Raw genomic sequence first — 17,313 nt, 5'->3', positions numbered from 1 at the left:
CGTTTGTGATATAATAATCTGTCCTCTTTTCATTTTCGACTGCACTACTCTTCCATTATTTTGCCCTCATATTTTGCAAAAAGTTGGTCGTCTTCTCCTCTTCCTCTTCTTCATTTTCCATCGTACATCTTGTAACTCACATTTTACAAAATGGCGCTAGATAAATTACTTGCTCCATGATGATGGGACCAAAATGTTGTAGCCATAAAGTCTATATGTATTTCTAGAATATTTCATCCCTTTTTCTTTTTCCATTGTTTCTTTTAATATAATATATGTTTATCTCACACTCGTCATTAGAATTCCTATAAAATCTTATTTTTAGTATCTATTTATTATATTTATTATTAATTACACATATTTTAATCTCATTATCTTATTAAAATGGTTTAGATATCTCATTCTTATTATTAAGATTCATCTATTAAATAAATTTAATTATTTTATCTTACTCTTACATGTTACTGTCACACCGGAAAGATTATTCAAATCCAAAAGAATAAGTTTGAACTTAAACTCTAAACTCTAAACCATAACACTACCAATTTCAAAAAATAAATTCTAAATTTTCTAACAATTTTATTCATAATGTAAATCTCATAATAAATTATTTAAAAATGGTTTTTTTTCAATAAGAGATAAATTTTGTGAACACTAACACTACCATGATTTAACCATTATCCTTCTTCTTAATGCTTTGTTTGGATTGTGAGATGAATTTGTAAAATAAGAAAATGATGAATTTTCAAGTAAAGAGAGTAAAAAGTGAAAAATAAAAAAATAAAAAAAAAAAATTTATGAAAATTTGTAATTACAACATGATCAGTGAACTTAGTTGAAAAAGATACAAAATATCTAACATTGTTAATACATGCTTTTGAAAATAAATTTTGATCAAACTAAATAAAATTAAAATAAAAATAATCGTGAAAATTTTGTAAAACAATAAAATAAATTGAGATTATTTTAAAAATTCAACATCGAACTAGTTAATATTAAACATAGAATTATGCAATGTTATATAATGAAGAAAGATGACTAAATTACAGTAACTAATGAGAATAAAGACAATGACATGATGACTTAAAGACAATGATATGACGAAGTTTGGTCAAAATAGTACTCTCATAATTCATGAACTCAATGGAAACAAACTACAAATTATTTCCCACTCTCAATACATCTAAAAATATATAAAAAATAATAAAATATAATTAAAATTAAAATTAAATTAATATTATTAATAATATTGTTATAATTTTAGAAATGTATTTTGATGATTATTATTACTATTTTAAAATTTTATTAGAATTATTTTATAATTTTATTTTGATTATTATTTATAATTTTATTGATATTATTGCTAATTTTTATTGCTAATATTATTAATTTTTTTCATTATTGTTATATGAATTTATGTTATTATATATTATTATTATTATTATCATATTATAATCAATATATAATCAATAACCTTTTCTTCAACTACAGGTAGGTTAATTTGGTTGTTTCCTACGGATCACCTGATCTAAACACAAATGTCAGCCAGAAATCCCTCATCGCATACAAGACAAGACTCACCCCCTAAACAAAGAGGGCGTTCGGGTATGTGATAAAGAGATCCAAGTCTCTGACATTTACGTCATGTAAATTAAGTCTTTACTTTCTATAAATAGATTTCTTTCTCGGTACTTTCCAAGAACATCTTACTGTAGAGGCTTGTGCAACATTGCATTTAAATTCTTAAAAGCAATGTTCATCCGCATCTCAGAAAACCACCTTAATGGTGTTATCAGCTATCTTTTACTACAAATTCCAATTGGATTATTAAATACATAAATCAAACCACATCATTAATATTTTATTACGAACATGTCTCTCTATCGCGCTATACGCATACCCCAAAGTCATTATTGACAAAATTCCAGCTTAACATGCTGTTATTAGGGAGTCCCTTCAGCCTTCTACATAATTAGAGAATCTCATCTGTCTCTCCGTGAACAATGCCTAACATGATTGGAGAATTTCTCACCTCTTCTCTCCACATAAACATCTGGCAGCTTGCAGAGCAGAATATGTGAGGATGATATCCGCGCCGGCCCTTCGGAGGCACATCAGTGACTCCATCATAACTTTTTCTTCGTCTATCATTTTGAGAGCACCAGCAGCCTTTATCATTGCGTATTCACCAGAAACCTGTTTCATTAATTAAGAATTATAAGAAAAAAGGGTGGTGAAAATGATAAAGCAAAACAAACTTGTTTTAAAACTATTCAGAACTAATCATTTCGTTCACATTAAAGTATGCAGAGGTTTCCTTTTATTCCCAGCTTTAAAGGCATGATAATTTAGGATATCACTATCAAGAATAACTGCATCCATTAAATCTTTGATGAACAATATTCATATTCTGTTTGCACTAGCTTCCATTCTTCACCAACTGCTTTTTGTATTTTATCTTCTTTTCATACATTTTCCACTGTCCAAACAACGTTCCAGACCTCACAGAGGGATCAGGGAAGAGCAAGTAAAAGTTGGACAATCGTTTCAGAACACGTAGACTGAGTAATTTATAATTAATAAGTGTTGAAAATAAACTGCCAATAAACTAGCATATCAAACAAATTTCTTCTTCAACTTAATTTTCCAGCATTTCATTAGTTGATAGTTAAAAATTTAATTAACAGGGCAAGGATTTCATATTTTCAAAATTGCCAGAATTAAAGGCCACGGATATAATACTATTATAGAAACAAATTTCCATTCAAACATTTTTTTAGAATTTGATGCCATCTAATAGCATATCGGCCAAAGAGAAATAGCTGTTAAATCACCCAGAAACTTGTGCCTCAGCTTGATTAATTGGCGTTTATATTTGTCTACTATATAGATAGTCTTCTGTCGCTTGCAGCAAGCTTAATGCAGAATTCACCGGATAAAATTTATTAAATATTTGATCAATCTTTTAATCAGAATATTTTGCTTAGTGCTAGAATGGGTAAAGAAAAGAACCTGGTATGCTGCAATTGGCAAAGGAGAATTATCCCTGAGCAACCTTATAATATCCAAGTAAGGAAGACCCGGCTTCACCTGCAAATCAATTTGTTCATGTTTGTAAAGTTAGTATCTGTAAAAGTGAGCATAAATTGCGCCCAAGTGCACACAAAAAAAAGAGAACCAACCAAGAGAATGTCAGCTCCTTCAGATTCATCCTCCCGCATCTCAGTCAGAGCTTCTCTGTAATTAGCTGGGTTCATCTGATAACTTTTGTTCAGCCAGGCCATATTTATGAACAAACCAGGAGTCAGTAATGTAATATTGATATAGAATGGTAAGTTCAATTTCAAGATGATACATACGTTTTCTTGTCTCCGAACCGGGGATTGGAGTCAAGTGCCTCTCTAAATGGACCATAGAAAGAACTTGCATACCTGTTGGCAATAGATAAATGGCATTGTTTTAGACCAAATTATGTACCAGACACAAAAAGGAGGTGGATGAAGCCAATAACAACCTCTACCAATCCATCTTGTCAAGTATAATTTATATTCTTACCTGTTTGTCAATGAATAAACTCTAACAATTAGCAAAAATAGTGAGATAGGTCATTACAGTAAGAATGATAAAATTGCTTATAAGTTGGATGAGAAAGAAACCAGCTTGTTCAAAATGGACTGTTTCACATAAAAAGGTGAATCAATATCCCACACATTTTGGATCTCTTGAATAACCTATGCTAGATAATAGATATCGTTTGATACTAGCCCTAGATTCTCCATAAACTCATTCTTCTAAGTTATAATGGATCAATGAAATACAATACTACATCTTTAGTTATTTTTTAGTTCAATTTTCAAATTATCTTTTTTATTTTCATTGGAGTTATTTCTAATTTGGATGCATCTATACATCTCCATTGCTGACTAGGCTTTCAGTAATTTCCAGTGCAAGCTTGTATAAACAGAAAATGAGATGAGAAAAATAAATGGCAAGTAAAAATTACTTTGCCGTATAGGACATTATAGAAACATGCTGAAAGCCTTCAGCATCAAGAGCTGCACGCAGTGCTCCTACCCGACCGTCCATCATATCACTAGGACTGACAACATCTGCTCCAGCTTGGGCCTTTTAGTAAATTAAAAACAAAGAGACAAACATGATGTTAGTGAAGTGATAGAGAAATGTAGTCAGGAAACCATCGAGATTGGGAGCATAAAAGCATATGATGATCTTTTCAGTATAATCAACCATTAATATCCATAGAGCATTGGTTCCTTCCTATTTTATTTTATTCTTATAATCTCGACACCACCATGTTGAACATTAATTACAAGAATCAATATCACATCCATAGATGAAACAAATGACACTTATTTGGAAGTAAATGAACATAATATCATGTGCTTAGGAAATCTGAAAAAAAATAATTAGTATCAGCTTACAGTTGAAAAAGAACATAGAAGACACAGTCATTACCTGGGCTACAGCTTGTTTACATAACTGATGAACTGTTTCGTCGTTCATAATAACTCCTACAGGATATCAAGCATATATAATTTAATTAATGAAGAAGTCACATACTAAAGTTGATTCAAGGAAACAAATACAGCCACAGACTACACACATTAGATCGACAGCAATTATTTCTAAAGAAAGAATATTTTCTTCTTGAATAATAATACTATTGGAATAAAGGAAAAACATACTAAAAAAATTCAACAAGTACAAAACTAAAAGTAGAAGTCACCACTACATTCCATTCGTCTTTTTCATGGGTAGTATGGGAAAAAAATCTCGAGTCTTGATTCCACAGAATCACAAATAACCATTTGTTGCAAAATGAAATGAATCAATGCTGATTTTCTTACCTTGTATTTTGTATATAATTCCATGTTGGAATAGCCTAACTTTATTTATATTGATATATATATTTTCATTGCACATACTTACCATTCCAAGCAACTCCGTTCCTTCCTAATTCTATTCACATTTCAATTCCAAATAATTTCATTTTGTGATCCCAAAATACCTTAAGGTTAGCTTATAAGGAGGTAGACATTCTACCATAAAACTTACGGTACACATATGATGGTGATTCAAATACCAAAGTAGAAACCTATTCTCTTCTTGTGATCCTAATTATCTGCTAACCCAGAACGAAACAAAAACAAAACATAGTCATAGTTATTTTCAGTCAGCGAAGGGTATCACTTGTAGCCATACATAAATAGAGTTAAGAAAAAAATATCATTTTGTAATTAGTGAGAGAATTGGGGCCTTTGGGTATGAGGAGGTGCAGACCCTCAAAGTTCTGCAGCGCTATAATTAGGGGAGATTACCTTATTCTTTGTAAAAAGAAACCAGGTTTCTATCAAAAGTAATAAAAGATCAAGGGACAGCAGTACACGTTTTGTACAAGAATGAAAGCAAGAGATTTCTTGGGAGAGATGTTTAGAAACTTTGAAGTAGTTTGAAATCTTGCAGTGAGCTACACAAAGCGAGAATGAAAAAGATTGAACACCTTCTTGAAAATCTTATCCGCTTCTTCAATAAACGTATGGTTGGGACTTGGGAGAAATGCATCACCAGGAGTCAGAAAATGGAAGACTCAAAAATGGGCCTTAGGCAGACAGGCAAGTTGACCCAAGAGACAATAGATATTCCTCTGTTTGCTGAAGTACATGCCTACTACAACTAGTTAACAAGGATGGGAAGCATTGTCAGTTGAAGGGGATTCAGTTAGGGAGAGGATACAGGCAGTTACAAAGGCAAGGAGGGATCTGCTTTGTCATGGTTTAAATGGGTGAAATCTGGCACTACACCTAATTTGGTCAATGTTTAGGTGTGTTGTAGTTAGGCAATTGGAGCAATTCGTGATCCAACATCCTTACAAAATCTATATAGGTTTGAAGCAAGAGGAATAAGTGTAACAATATTGGGAGCAATTTGATACTTTTTCAGGACCACTTCTCATCATAAAGCAAGATCATCTCTGAAGAATATTCTTAGTTAGCAGGCACGCCTCAAATTCACAGAATTCTCATGAATTAAGTCAAGAAATCATGTTCAGTATTACATTATATTTTATTGACAAATGTTAGTTTCGGTTAGTGAGAAGACCTCGAACCCATGCCCTTTCTTTTCCTCTCTTCAACTTTTACCACCGAACCAAACTTATATCTCCATATGACACATGCTCTGATAGAAATGTTGAGGTACAACTGGGCCAAGAATATGGTCCTAAGCCCAAGATTTGGAGAGTGTATGAGAGGAAGAATAAGAGAGGGGTTAAGAGGAATGACGTGGCCCTGAATCAGGCTTGATATGTATGGAGGATATAAGGGGTATAAGCATTAGTAATATATATAGGTGGTTAGAGGAGAGAGAGAGTATCGAGGATTCTGTTAGAAGTGGATTCACTGTAAACGTGAATTGTAGAGGCCCTGTGGCTCTGGATTGGTAGCTTGCTACCAATTACTGTTAGATTGTGATTTCCTTATTTTTCCTGCTGAGATACACGGTATTAGTTACCTGATTCAGGAATCCTAAAGGAGATATCCATTTTCTTGCTGATTGTCTCTGTTATTTGATCTGCATTCCATTAAATGGTCCGACCTGCCGGATAAAGACCCAGCCCGGAGAAGACCGTCGATGCCAAGGAAGCCACCTATGCCTAAGATGGGTGATCGGATTGACGCTTTGGAGACCCAAGTGGGACATGTTACCTCCACGCTCGACGCATTGGTTCGACAGATGCAGCTCCAGTCCGAACAGATGCAGCAGCAGAGTCTAGTTCTCGCGAAACTAAGCAAACTGAAGGAGGGAAATAGAGAAGGAGAGGCATCGAGTGGAAACTCGGGTGGTGATTTGCCTTCGAGTGAGTCTCGACTCGCCGGGAAGAAGGCGAAGCTTCCACTGTTCGATGGCGAAGATCCAGTGGCTTGGATAACTCGTGCGGAAATATATTTCGATGTCCAGAACACACCGGAGGATATGCGGGTGAAGCTTTCACGTTTGAGCATGGAAGGTCCCACGATCCATTGGTTCAATTTACTGATGGAGACGGAAGATCAGCTATCATGGGAAAAACTCAAAAGGGCATTGATCGCACGTTACGGTGGCCGGAGATTGGAAAACCCGTTTGAAGAATTATCCACGCTCCGTCAAACTGGAAGAGTTGAAGAGTTTGTTGAAGCATTTGAATTGCTTTCCTCGCAGGTGGGTCGATTGCCGGAGGAGCAATACTTAGGATACTTCATGAGTGGGTTGAAACCTCCGATCCGGCGAAGGGTGAGAACTCTGAATCCTTCTAATCGGATGCAGATGATGAGGATGGCTAAGGATGTTGAGGAGGAGATTAAGGAAGACGAGGCCGAGGGTGAAAAAGCTGTGGGGAAAAGGTTTGTGGGCCGAAGAGAAGAAAGTGGGCTTAAGTTCAGTAGTGGGTTTAACCCGACCCAGAAGGACATGAATAGACCCGGAAACTTAAGTTGGCCCAACCCGGCAAAAACAGGGAGCTCTTTTGGGTCGAACGCGAACCCAACTTCATCGCTGAGCTCGACGGGACGGAAGAGCGACGGCGACCGCCGCGGTAGAGCTTCGGAACGGTGGCGGGGAGTGCGAAGTGAGGAGATGGAGGAACAGCGAGCAAAGGGGCTTTGTTTAAGTGCGGTGGTAAGTATCACCCAACCTTGCACAAATGTCCTGAACGCTCCCTACGTGTGTTGATATTGGGGGAAGGAGAAACAGTGAATGAAGATGGAGAAATAGTAGCGTTGGAGGTAGAAGATGCCGAGGAGGAGGAAGAACCAGAGGCGGAGTGCAAAATTATTGGGGTTCTGGGAAAGATGGGAGAATATAATACCATGAAGTTGGAGGCACAATTAGCTGATGTGGTTGTGGAGGTGTTGGTCGATAGTGGAGCTAGCCACAATTTTATTTCACCTGAATTGACCTCCGCCTTGGGACTACCAGTAAGCCCTACTACTGTTAAGAGAATCAAGCTTGGGGATGGCCATCGGGTTATGTCCGAAGGCACGTGTAAAGGAATTAAGCTTTTTCTGGGGTCTAGGCTCTTTGTAATAGATGCTCTGGTGTTGGAATTAGGAGGGTTAGATGTGGTTCTCGGTATATCATGGTTGAGCACATTGGGGAAAGTGGTAATGGACTGGAAAAATTTATCTATGCAGTTTTGGCATAATGGGGAGCTGGTAACATTACAGGGTCAAGGAAAAGGACAGGTTCGACATGGCTGTCTCAATTCCTTCTTGACAGGCCAAGAGCGGGACTGGAATGGTGAAGGGTGGTGGACTCAATTGGAAGAGAAGCAGCATGCAATGGAATTGGGTCAAAACAATGTGCGGGAAGTATTGGAGCGGTTTCCTGCAGTGTTTACAGACAAGTTAACACTACCTCCAGTAAGAGATCAGGTGCATAGAATCAATTTGTTACCTAATTGTGGTCCAGTCAATGTGCGGCCATACAAATACCCTCACCACCAAAAATCTGAAATTGAGAGACAAGTAGCGGAGCTGTTGCAGGCAGGGGTTGTTCAGCCCAATATGAGCGCTTTCTCTAGCCCAGTCATTTTGGTCAAGAAGAAGGATCAAACATGGCGGATGTGTGTGGATTATAGAGCTCTCAATAAAGTAACTATCCCGGATAAATACCCTATACCCATTGTGGATGAATTGTTGGATGAATTACATGGGTCAACAATTTTTTCGAAGATTGATTTAAAATCAGGGTATCATCAGATACGTGTGCATGAGAATGATGTGCACAAAACTGCGTTTAGGACTCACAATGGTCATTACGAATATCTTGTGATGCCTTTCGGATTGATGAACGCACCAGCCACTTTTCAGGCCACAATGAACGACATTTTTAGGCCATTTCTTAGAAAGTTTGTGTTGGTATTTTTCGATGACATATTGGTGTACAGCAAGGATGAAAAGGAGCACATACAGCAACTTCAACAAGTGCTACAGGTGTTAGTGGATCAGTGTTTTGTTGCTAACATGGCTAAGTGTAAATTTGGATGTTTGCAAGTAGATTACTTGGGTCTGGTGCAGGGGTTTCTGTGAATCCAGAAAAGGTTAGATGCATCTTGGAGTGGCCTGAACCTAAGAATGTTAAAGGAGTGCGTGGGTTTTTGGGTTTGACTGGATACTACAGGAAGTTCGTCAAGGATTATGGCAAGATTGCCAAACCTCTGACCGAATTGACAAAGAAAGATGGTTTCAATTGGGGTATGGCTGCTAAGGAAGCTTTTGAGAGGTTAAAGAAAATTATGACAACATCTCCTGTTCTTTTGCTGCCTAATTTCTCTGTGCCCTTTGAAATTGAATGCGATGCTGCAGGGAGAGGAGTAGGTGTTGTGTTGATGCAAAACAGACAACCAATTGCTTATTTTAGCAAAGCTTTGTCTGACAACAACTTGATGAAAACTGCTTATGAAAAGGAGTTGATGGCTTTAGTCCTTGCCATTCAACATTGGAGGCATTATTTATTGGGCAAGGAGTTTGTTGTGTACACTGATCATAGGAGTTTGAAGCATTTTTTACAGCAGCGGATTTCCTCTCCTGACCAACAGTGCTAGTTGGCAAAGTTGTTAGGCTATCAATTTGAAGTGCGTTATAAACCGGGTTTCGAAAACAAAGTTGCTGATGCCTTGTCTCGTTGCTATGATGAGGGTGCATTTTCTGCACTGGTGCACACTCCTATATGGTTAGGGAGTAATCTGCTACTACAAGAAGTGAGGAATGATGAATCTGTTCAGAAGGTAATGGCGGAGGTGATAAAAGATCCTATGGCTAAACCGGGTTATAGTGTGCAGCAAGGGGTTTTATTGTACCAGGGTCGTTTGGTATTGGGTGCTAAATCTCCCTCTATTCCTTCATTGTTGAAAGAATTTCATGAAACTCCTATGGGCGGCCATTCTGGATTTTTGAGGACTTATAGGCGTATTGCAGAGAATCTTTACTGGGTGGGAATGCAGAAATCCATCCGGGATTATGTACGAGCATGTGATGTGTGCCAAAGACAGAAATATGATGCAACTACTCCAGGGGGTTTTTTACAACCTCTACCTATTCCCAATGCTGTATGGGAGGATATTTCCATGGACTTTGTGACTGGCTTGCCTAAATCCAGAGGTTTTGAAGCGGTTTTTGTGGTGGTAGACAGACTATCCAAGTATAGTCATTTTATCTTATTGAAGCATCCTTATACTGCCAAGTCTGTGGCAGAAGTCTTTGTTAAGGAGGTGGTGCGACTTCATGGAATTCCTAGTTCCATTGTAAGTGATAGAGATCCTTTGTTTGTGAGCCATTTCTGGAGGGAATTGTTCAAATTGCAGGGTACGACACTCAAAATGAGCTCCGCCTATCATCCCGAAACAGATGGGCAAACCGAGGTTATCAATAGGTGTCTTGAAAGCTATCTTCGGTGTTTTGCGGCTGATCAACCCAAGACTTGGGCCTATTGGGTGCCATGGGCTGAATATTGGTACAACACTACTTATCATGTGTCTATAGGTAAGTCCCCTTTTGAAGTTGTGTACGGGAGACAACCTCCTAAATTGCTGCGATACTTGAGCAATGAAACAAAGGTAGCTGCAGTTGCTTTGGAGTTAAAAGACAGAGATGAGGCTTTGGATCAACTTAAGAAGCACTTGTTCAAAGCCCAGCAGCAAATGACAGTGTATGCCAATAAGAAGAGGAGGGATTTGCAGTTCGAGATTGGTGAATGGGTGTTTTTAAAATTGAGGCCCCATAGGCAACAATCAGTTGTCCGAAGGATAAATCAGAAACTTGCAGCACGTTTTTATGGTCCTTTCAAGATCATTGAGAAGGTTGGAGAAGTTGCTTATAAGCTTCAACTACCTGACTACTCCAAAATCCATCCCGTTTTTCACATATCCTTATTAAAGAAGGCAGTTGGGAACTACCATATCCTGGGAGAATTGTCTAAAGAATTAGAGGTTGTTGCTGAAGAAGAGATATATCCAGTAAAGGTTTTGGGCTTCAGAGTAACAGTTCAGGAAGGAGTTTCCATTCCTCAAAGTTTGATCCAATGGAAGAATAAATCTATTGATGATGTCACATGGGAGGACAATGCTGTGTTGAGGGGTCAATTTCCAGAATTTAACCTTGAGGACAAGGTCATTTCTGATGTGGGTGGCATTGATAGAAATGCTGAGGTACAACTGGGCCAGGAATATGGTCCTAAGCCCAAGATTTGGAGAGTGTATGAGAAGAAGAATAAGAGAGGGGTTAAGAGGAATGACGTGGCCCTGAATCAGGCTTGATATGTATGGAGGATATAAGGGGTATAAGCATTAGTAATATATATAGGTGGTTAGAGGAGAGAGAGAGTATCGAGGATTCTGTTAGAAGTGGATTCACTGTAAACGTGAATTGTAGAGGCCCTGTGGCTCTGGATTGGTAGCTTGCTACCAATTACTGTTAGATTGTGATTTCCTTATTTTTCCTGCTGAGATACACGGTATTAGTTACCTGATTCAGGAATCCTAAAGGAGATATCCATTTTCTTGCTGATTGTCTCTGTTATTTGATCTGCATTCCATTATGCTCCATGTTTTTTAGGTCCACATGGTGTGGGAAATAACAACATTGATACAATTGATACAAATATAAAGAGAACCAACTAAAAAACCTATACTTTTCTGCATTTTTCTCAAGAGGTTTCCAACTATGAGTATAAAAGACAAATTTGATTGCATACCATCTTCTCTAACTATGCCATCATGCCCATCTGATGAATAAGGATCTAATGCAACATCTGTATAGATAATCTGAAGAAAGATTGAAGGAGAAATGTCATTGGCTTAACTTTCTACATGAACCACTAAATATATCTTCAAACTATGGAAATCATGTTCACTTACAAGGTCTGGGTACTTATCCTTGAGCAAACGTATTGTCCGAGGCACTAAACCATTTTCATTGTATGCTTCATCTCCTGTGGGAGACTAAAGGGGGAAAGCTGTTATATTAGATTGTGCTAGTTATCCTGCTGAAAACCTATAGTTTATAGGAGAGAGAATAAAACCTTCAAAGCATCTGGAATTTTTGGGAAGAGCACAATACTATTAACACCAACATCCCGTGCTTTTGCAACCTAAAGAACAAAATGCCCACTGAAAATTACTAAACTTTAATGAGTTATACAAGATATAGTCAAAATAACATCACCCACATAGTTTAGGAATATAAACAACAAAAAGGGTTCATGTGTGTCTCTACTCCTTAGTTAAAATCTATAACAATATATAATGGAGATACCCCCATTTTGTATATACATTTCATATTCCTAATTTGCCCTTAAGTATAGTTTAAATTTCAATATTGTGAACCTCAACTATTATTATGTTCAGCGTACAACAATAAAGAAAAAGAAAAGAAAAAATACTAGGGATAAACTATTCATCCACTTAAAATAACCGCATATAACATTGCTCTACAATACAATTATGTCTTTTTTTCTTCCTCTTTCATGCAAATCTGCAATCTATATTGCTTCTCCAACATTGTTTTAACTAAAATATGATAATATAATAAAAAAAATGTGGACAAACAGGTGCAATAACGTTTGTGTTTCCGTTAGTACTATATAAGAAAAGTACCCAAGCAAAATCTGCCAGCTTCCCCAGAAAGGCATTATTCAAATAGGTCGGATACTTAAAGGAACAATAAAATCTAGTAAAACTCCTTGATCAAATTGAAAGAACTTCGAACTTCTAAAAAGTACCTAAAACAGTACTCAAAACAATGAAGCAGATCTATAAGCATATACACAACCACAACAACAAAGTCTCTTCCCACGTGGTGGGTTGGCTACATAGATCAACCAATGTTGTAGATTTGTCGTTAATCAAGTACAAAGACAGACCATTTACCTCGATATCGCTCTTAATGGGTTGACCTATAGTTCTAAATCGTAGAAGTAGTAGAGTACAAAAGAATATTTTTATCTTGATTATCATAGAAGTGACATTAAAGCAAAGGAAAAATTCTGAGACTTGTGCGATCAAAAGAAAGTCTAATAAATCTCCAATTAAATATGCTCATCTCATAGAAGTAGAAAATTATATCTTTAAAACCGGTCACTGAACCAACTTAGACATTCAACCGTAGTTGAATAGAAATTGACTAGTATCAATAAAATTATTATAGTAGTTAAATAATATGTAAAACAATGTTAAAAAAACATAAGATCATAATTTTCTGATGCTAAAAAGTAAAATAAAACATAAATTTATAGGTTCTCAACCTTTAAAATGTATATAAAACTTCAAATAATACAAGTTATCATACTTAAATTGAAATTTCAGTGATAGACATCAATCTTTATTAATAATGTTTAGACAGAATAAAAATATAACAAATATTTTAGGTTGGTCTTTATTTTTTTAATAATTATTTTAAATGGCATATTTTAGGTTGGTTTTTAATTGCTTATTTTTTTACCAGGGTTTTTGGGTTCTTTAACCAGTTTCTCTAGGGGCTGGCTTTGCAGTTAATTTGAACCGGTTAATGGACTGGTTCACCGGATTTCTGCTTTGATTAGCCAGTCCGGTTTTAAAACAGAAGTAGAGAGATATCTCTAACCCCCGACTCATTATTAATTGTGAATGGTTTGATTTTGTTAACCTGTAATTCACTCTAATACATCCCTAAAATTCCACTCACTTTATGACTTTCAGCACTAAAATTGAGGAACGTAAAAATAAAATAAAAAAACTTGAGGCAAACAAGGGATTCATTTTAAGTCATGCATAACAGTGAGAGACACATAAACAGTAGCAGATACAACCTCTTCTACAAGTCCATGCCTCCACCCAAGCCTGTAGCATCCAGGCATAGCTCCGATTGGAGTATCTTCTTCGCCTGCATGTTCAAACTCAAACGTTCTCATGATCCAAACTCAAATAATCAAGAGAATACTAGTCTATGTTAGAACCCAATACATACAAAATGAAAAAATAGTATTTGTAGCAAAAAATGACAGTGAAAAACGAAAAACAAACAAATAAAAAAATAAGCTTTTGCAAAATCATCGGTCCTTGACTTATTAAAATTCTCATTTAGTCTCTGATTTATAAAACTCAGTTCCTTTATAGTATTTTTAGTACAAATGAATGTGAACAATGAAATGAAACTAGAACAGTGATTACGCAAAATGCTTATAGCTTATAAGCAATTAAGTCCTAAGTTATAAAAAATCACCTTGTGCAAAGAGACCAACCTTCGTGAATGAAGAGCGGATACACAAAATTCGCAGGCGAAATACTCGTTTCCTGAAAAGCCGACCGCATCGCAGGCGACTTCCGGTTCCGACGAGGACGCCGGTGAAGTGGCTGATACAAAATCCAACAAATCAATCAAACCATTGCGAAGCAATGCGGAGTTAGTTTCAGTAACGCAAAAAAAAATGAATACACTCACAAGCGAAGGGACCACTGGAGTTCCAACTGGAGCCGCAGGTTTAGGCGGCACGGGAGGCGCCTGCGGAATTTTTCCGGCGACAACGGCGGCTTCGAAATCGGAATCGCTGGCTCTCACGACGAAAAGGCGCGAAGGGAACGACTTTGTGGCAGCTTGAGGAAGGCAAAAGTTGAAGGTCCTCTGCGGCGGTCGGAGACCAACATAGCTCTGGCAATTCAAGGCGGAGGGCGGCTTAGGGATTGAAGAAGCCATTGATTGCTGTATATAACGCCTAGAATGATCGATTGAAGGTTTTGGCGCCCTCTAACTTTAGATTGATTCGATGATTTTAGAGAATTTGTGGTGATGCTTGAAAAATGGGATTGGGAATGAATTAGGAAAAGGAAAGTTGGAGTTATAGGATGAGGCAGAGAATACAGAAAACCAATGAGAAGAGAGTTGCAGGAAGAGGATAAGTGAGGACTTACACACATGATTCAATACTTCTCTTAAATGACACTAGTACAATGTTTTCTCTAGTCTTACCAAAACAAATGCATTTCTATTCATATTTTATATTAATATATATATATATAATTTTATTATTTTTATAAGTAATTAATTAAAAATAATACAATATAATGTATAATATTTAAAATAAAAAATATATTATTAAATTATAAAAATAATTTCTTTAAAATTAATTGTAAAAAAAATATTTTATTTTATTGTAAATATTTTTTATTGTATAGATAATTTTTTATTATAGTAATTATTTAAATTTATAAAAATTATTACTTAAAAGTAAAAAGTTGTATTTTTTATATAATTCTAGCGAAAATACATATACAAATAGGTTCAATTCCCTATCTAGCATCATTTACACTTTTATTTTCCTATCTAGCACCCTTTTGTTTTTATTTTCCTATCTAGCACTCTTTTGTTTTTATTTCCCTATCTAGCACCCTTTTATTTTTTATTTCCCTATCTAGCACCCTTTTATTTTTTATTTCCCTATCTAACACCATTTCAAAAAATAAATAAATAAATAATTTATTTTATTTAATAATTTTAATTTTTGAATACATTAAAAAATAAGTATTTTTAATGTTTAAAATAGTTAGAAATATAATTAATGAATAAATAAATAAATAATTTTTTACAAAATAAAAATAAAAAAAAGTAATAAATTAAAAATGTTTAGTTTAAATTTTTTTTTAAATGAAGAAAAAAAAATTAAACTCTACAATAACATAAAAGTTGAATCTATAAACATAAATTAGTATTTATTTTTATTATTATTGATGATGTAATCATGTTAATTTCAAGTAAAAAATAGAGGACATAATTATAAAAAAATCAAAGTCAATTAGTATTAATTAATATTGAACGCACAAATAATATTGAAGTATCTATCTACCCTAAATGCAAAATCCTAAAAAAAAAACTAATGCAATTGCTACACTTAATGCTTAAAAATGAGAAGAAGAAAAATGTAAAAATAAATAAATATAGAAAATAAAAACAACAACATTGCAACAGATCTTTCATGTTACAAAAGACTATTTGATGGAACTGAAAATGAAGAGTATTGGTCTGCATACACCATTCAAATACTATGCCCAAGTAATTAATTAAAAATAATTACTTGTATAATTATTAATTAATTAATTCAAAATAATACAATATAATGTATAATATTTAAAATAAAAAATATATTATTAAATTATAAAAAGAATTTCTTTAAAATTAATTGTAAAAAAATATTTTATTTTATTGTATAGATATTTTTTATTATAGTAATTATTTAAATTTATAAAAATAATTACTTAAAAGTAAAAAGTTGTATGGCATTTCATTCTTTATTTTATTATTTATATATAGTTATGTTTAATATTAAAAATTGAATAAAAGAGGTTATATGTATCTATTATATATTTAATAAGATTTATTAAAATTAAATTCATCAATTTGTCTAATAAAATAGACAAATGAGAAATAATATTTTAATAATTTTAGTGTCACTAATAATGTTACATCTGAACAAATACAAATATATGATTGCATCATCTTTCATAAATATCTCTTTCCTTCCTTTAGAAGAGTCGATGAAAATAAATAAATAAATAAACACTTTTGTTTCCATCTTCATCTTTGTGTTTCCTTCTCTAAGTATTTTTTACCTCTTTAAATTAATGACTTTTATACAAGAAGTCTGAGAACAAAACAGAAACATGAAAATAAACTTAATAAAATAATTATTTCTTTTAACTTAAAAAAAATTATCTTTTTAAGAAAAAAAAATTAGTGAATGATTTACAATCCATTGATTATCTTATAAAATTTATAATATATTATATATCTAATAAATTACAACGTAATTGATTATATATTATAAAGTTTATAATTAATTATTTTATTTTTATTTATTTTTTATTTTAATATATATAAAGTGTTATTTTATATGTGTATAAAATATAAGAATAATTTTGACTATAATATGTAAAATTTTCTTAACTTTTCTTCCGTGTTTATAGGGGTGATCTTATTTCTCTCCCACAAATCTTTAAATCTTTGTTTTTCTGTCTTTGTATTTGAATCAATCCAAATATAAAAAAAAAAAAAAAAAAGTTGTTTTTCTATCTGAGTGAAGATATTCGGATCCAAATGAAACATTAATAAAACTCTTTGATATAAGAGAATGGGTTAAAATTCAACAACTTTACTTATATACAGGAAATTTTAACATAAACACAATACAACTAATAAAACCGAACAAAATTATATAGAAAAAGAGAAATTTGATACAACAACCATCAATCTTAAATAAATCAAGAAAAAGGGAATGTCAAATTTGAGAACT

General features: G+C 34.3%; 1 protein-coding gene across 1 annotated transcript; it reads right to left on the bottom strand.

Moving 5' to 3' along the window:
- Positions 1-1,767: 1,767 nt before the first annotated feature.
- LOC137820075 (delta-aminolevulinic acid dehydratase, chloroplastic) lies at positions 1,768-14,999 on the bottom strand. The gene is made up of 12 exons (XM_068623859.1): positions 14,472-14,999; positions 14,272-14,383; positions 13,840-13,913; positions 12,076-12,144; positions 11,912-11,995; positions 11,749-11,818; positions 4,477-4,532; positions 4,004-4,125; positions 3,360-3,431; positions 3,183-3,264; positions 3,013-3,090; positions 1,768-2,196 (listed from the first exon to the last, which is right to left on the bottom strand). The coding sequence occupies exons 1-12, from the start codon at positions 14,721-14,723 to the stop codon at positions 2,029-2,031; spliced, it is 1,239 nt and encodes a 412-aa protein (XP_068479960.1). The 5' UTR covers positions 14,724-14,999; the 3' UTR covers positions 1,768-2,028.
- Positions 15,000-17,313: the final 2,314 nt, after the last annotated feature.

Source organism: Phaseolus vulgaris, chromosome 9 (assembly GCF_000499845.2).
Source record: "Phaseolus vulgaris cultivar G19833 chromosome 9, P. vulgaris v2.0, whole genome shotgun sequence".
In the NCBI taxonomy this organism is placed as follows: Eukaryota; Viridiplantae; Streptophyta; class Magnoliopsida; order Fabales; family Fabaceae; genus Phaseolus; species Phaseolus vulgaris.
This window is presented reverse-complemented; position numbering and strand designations above follow the sequence as displayed.

Bases quoted from the DNA above. Each gene is read 5' to 3' on its own strand.
- LOC137820075 (XM_068623859.1), bottom strand. From the start codon at position 14,723: ATGGCTTCTTCAATCCCTAAGCCGCCCTCCGCCTTGAATTGCCAGAGC. The intron at 4,533-11,748 runs GTATGCAATCAA...GATATCCTGTAG, and splicing joins TGGCATAGTTAGAGAAGATG to GAGTTATTATGAACGACGAA. The intron at 2,197-3,012 runs GTTCTTTTCTTT...TTAATGAAACAG, and splicing joins TGCCAATTGCAGCATACCAG to GTTTCTGGTGAATACGCAAT.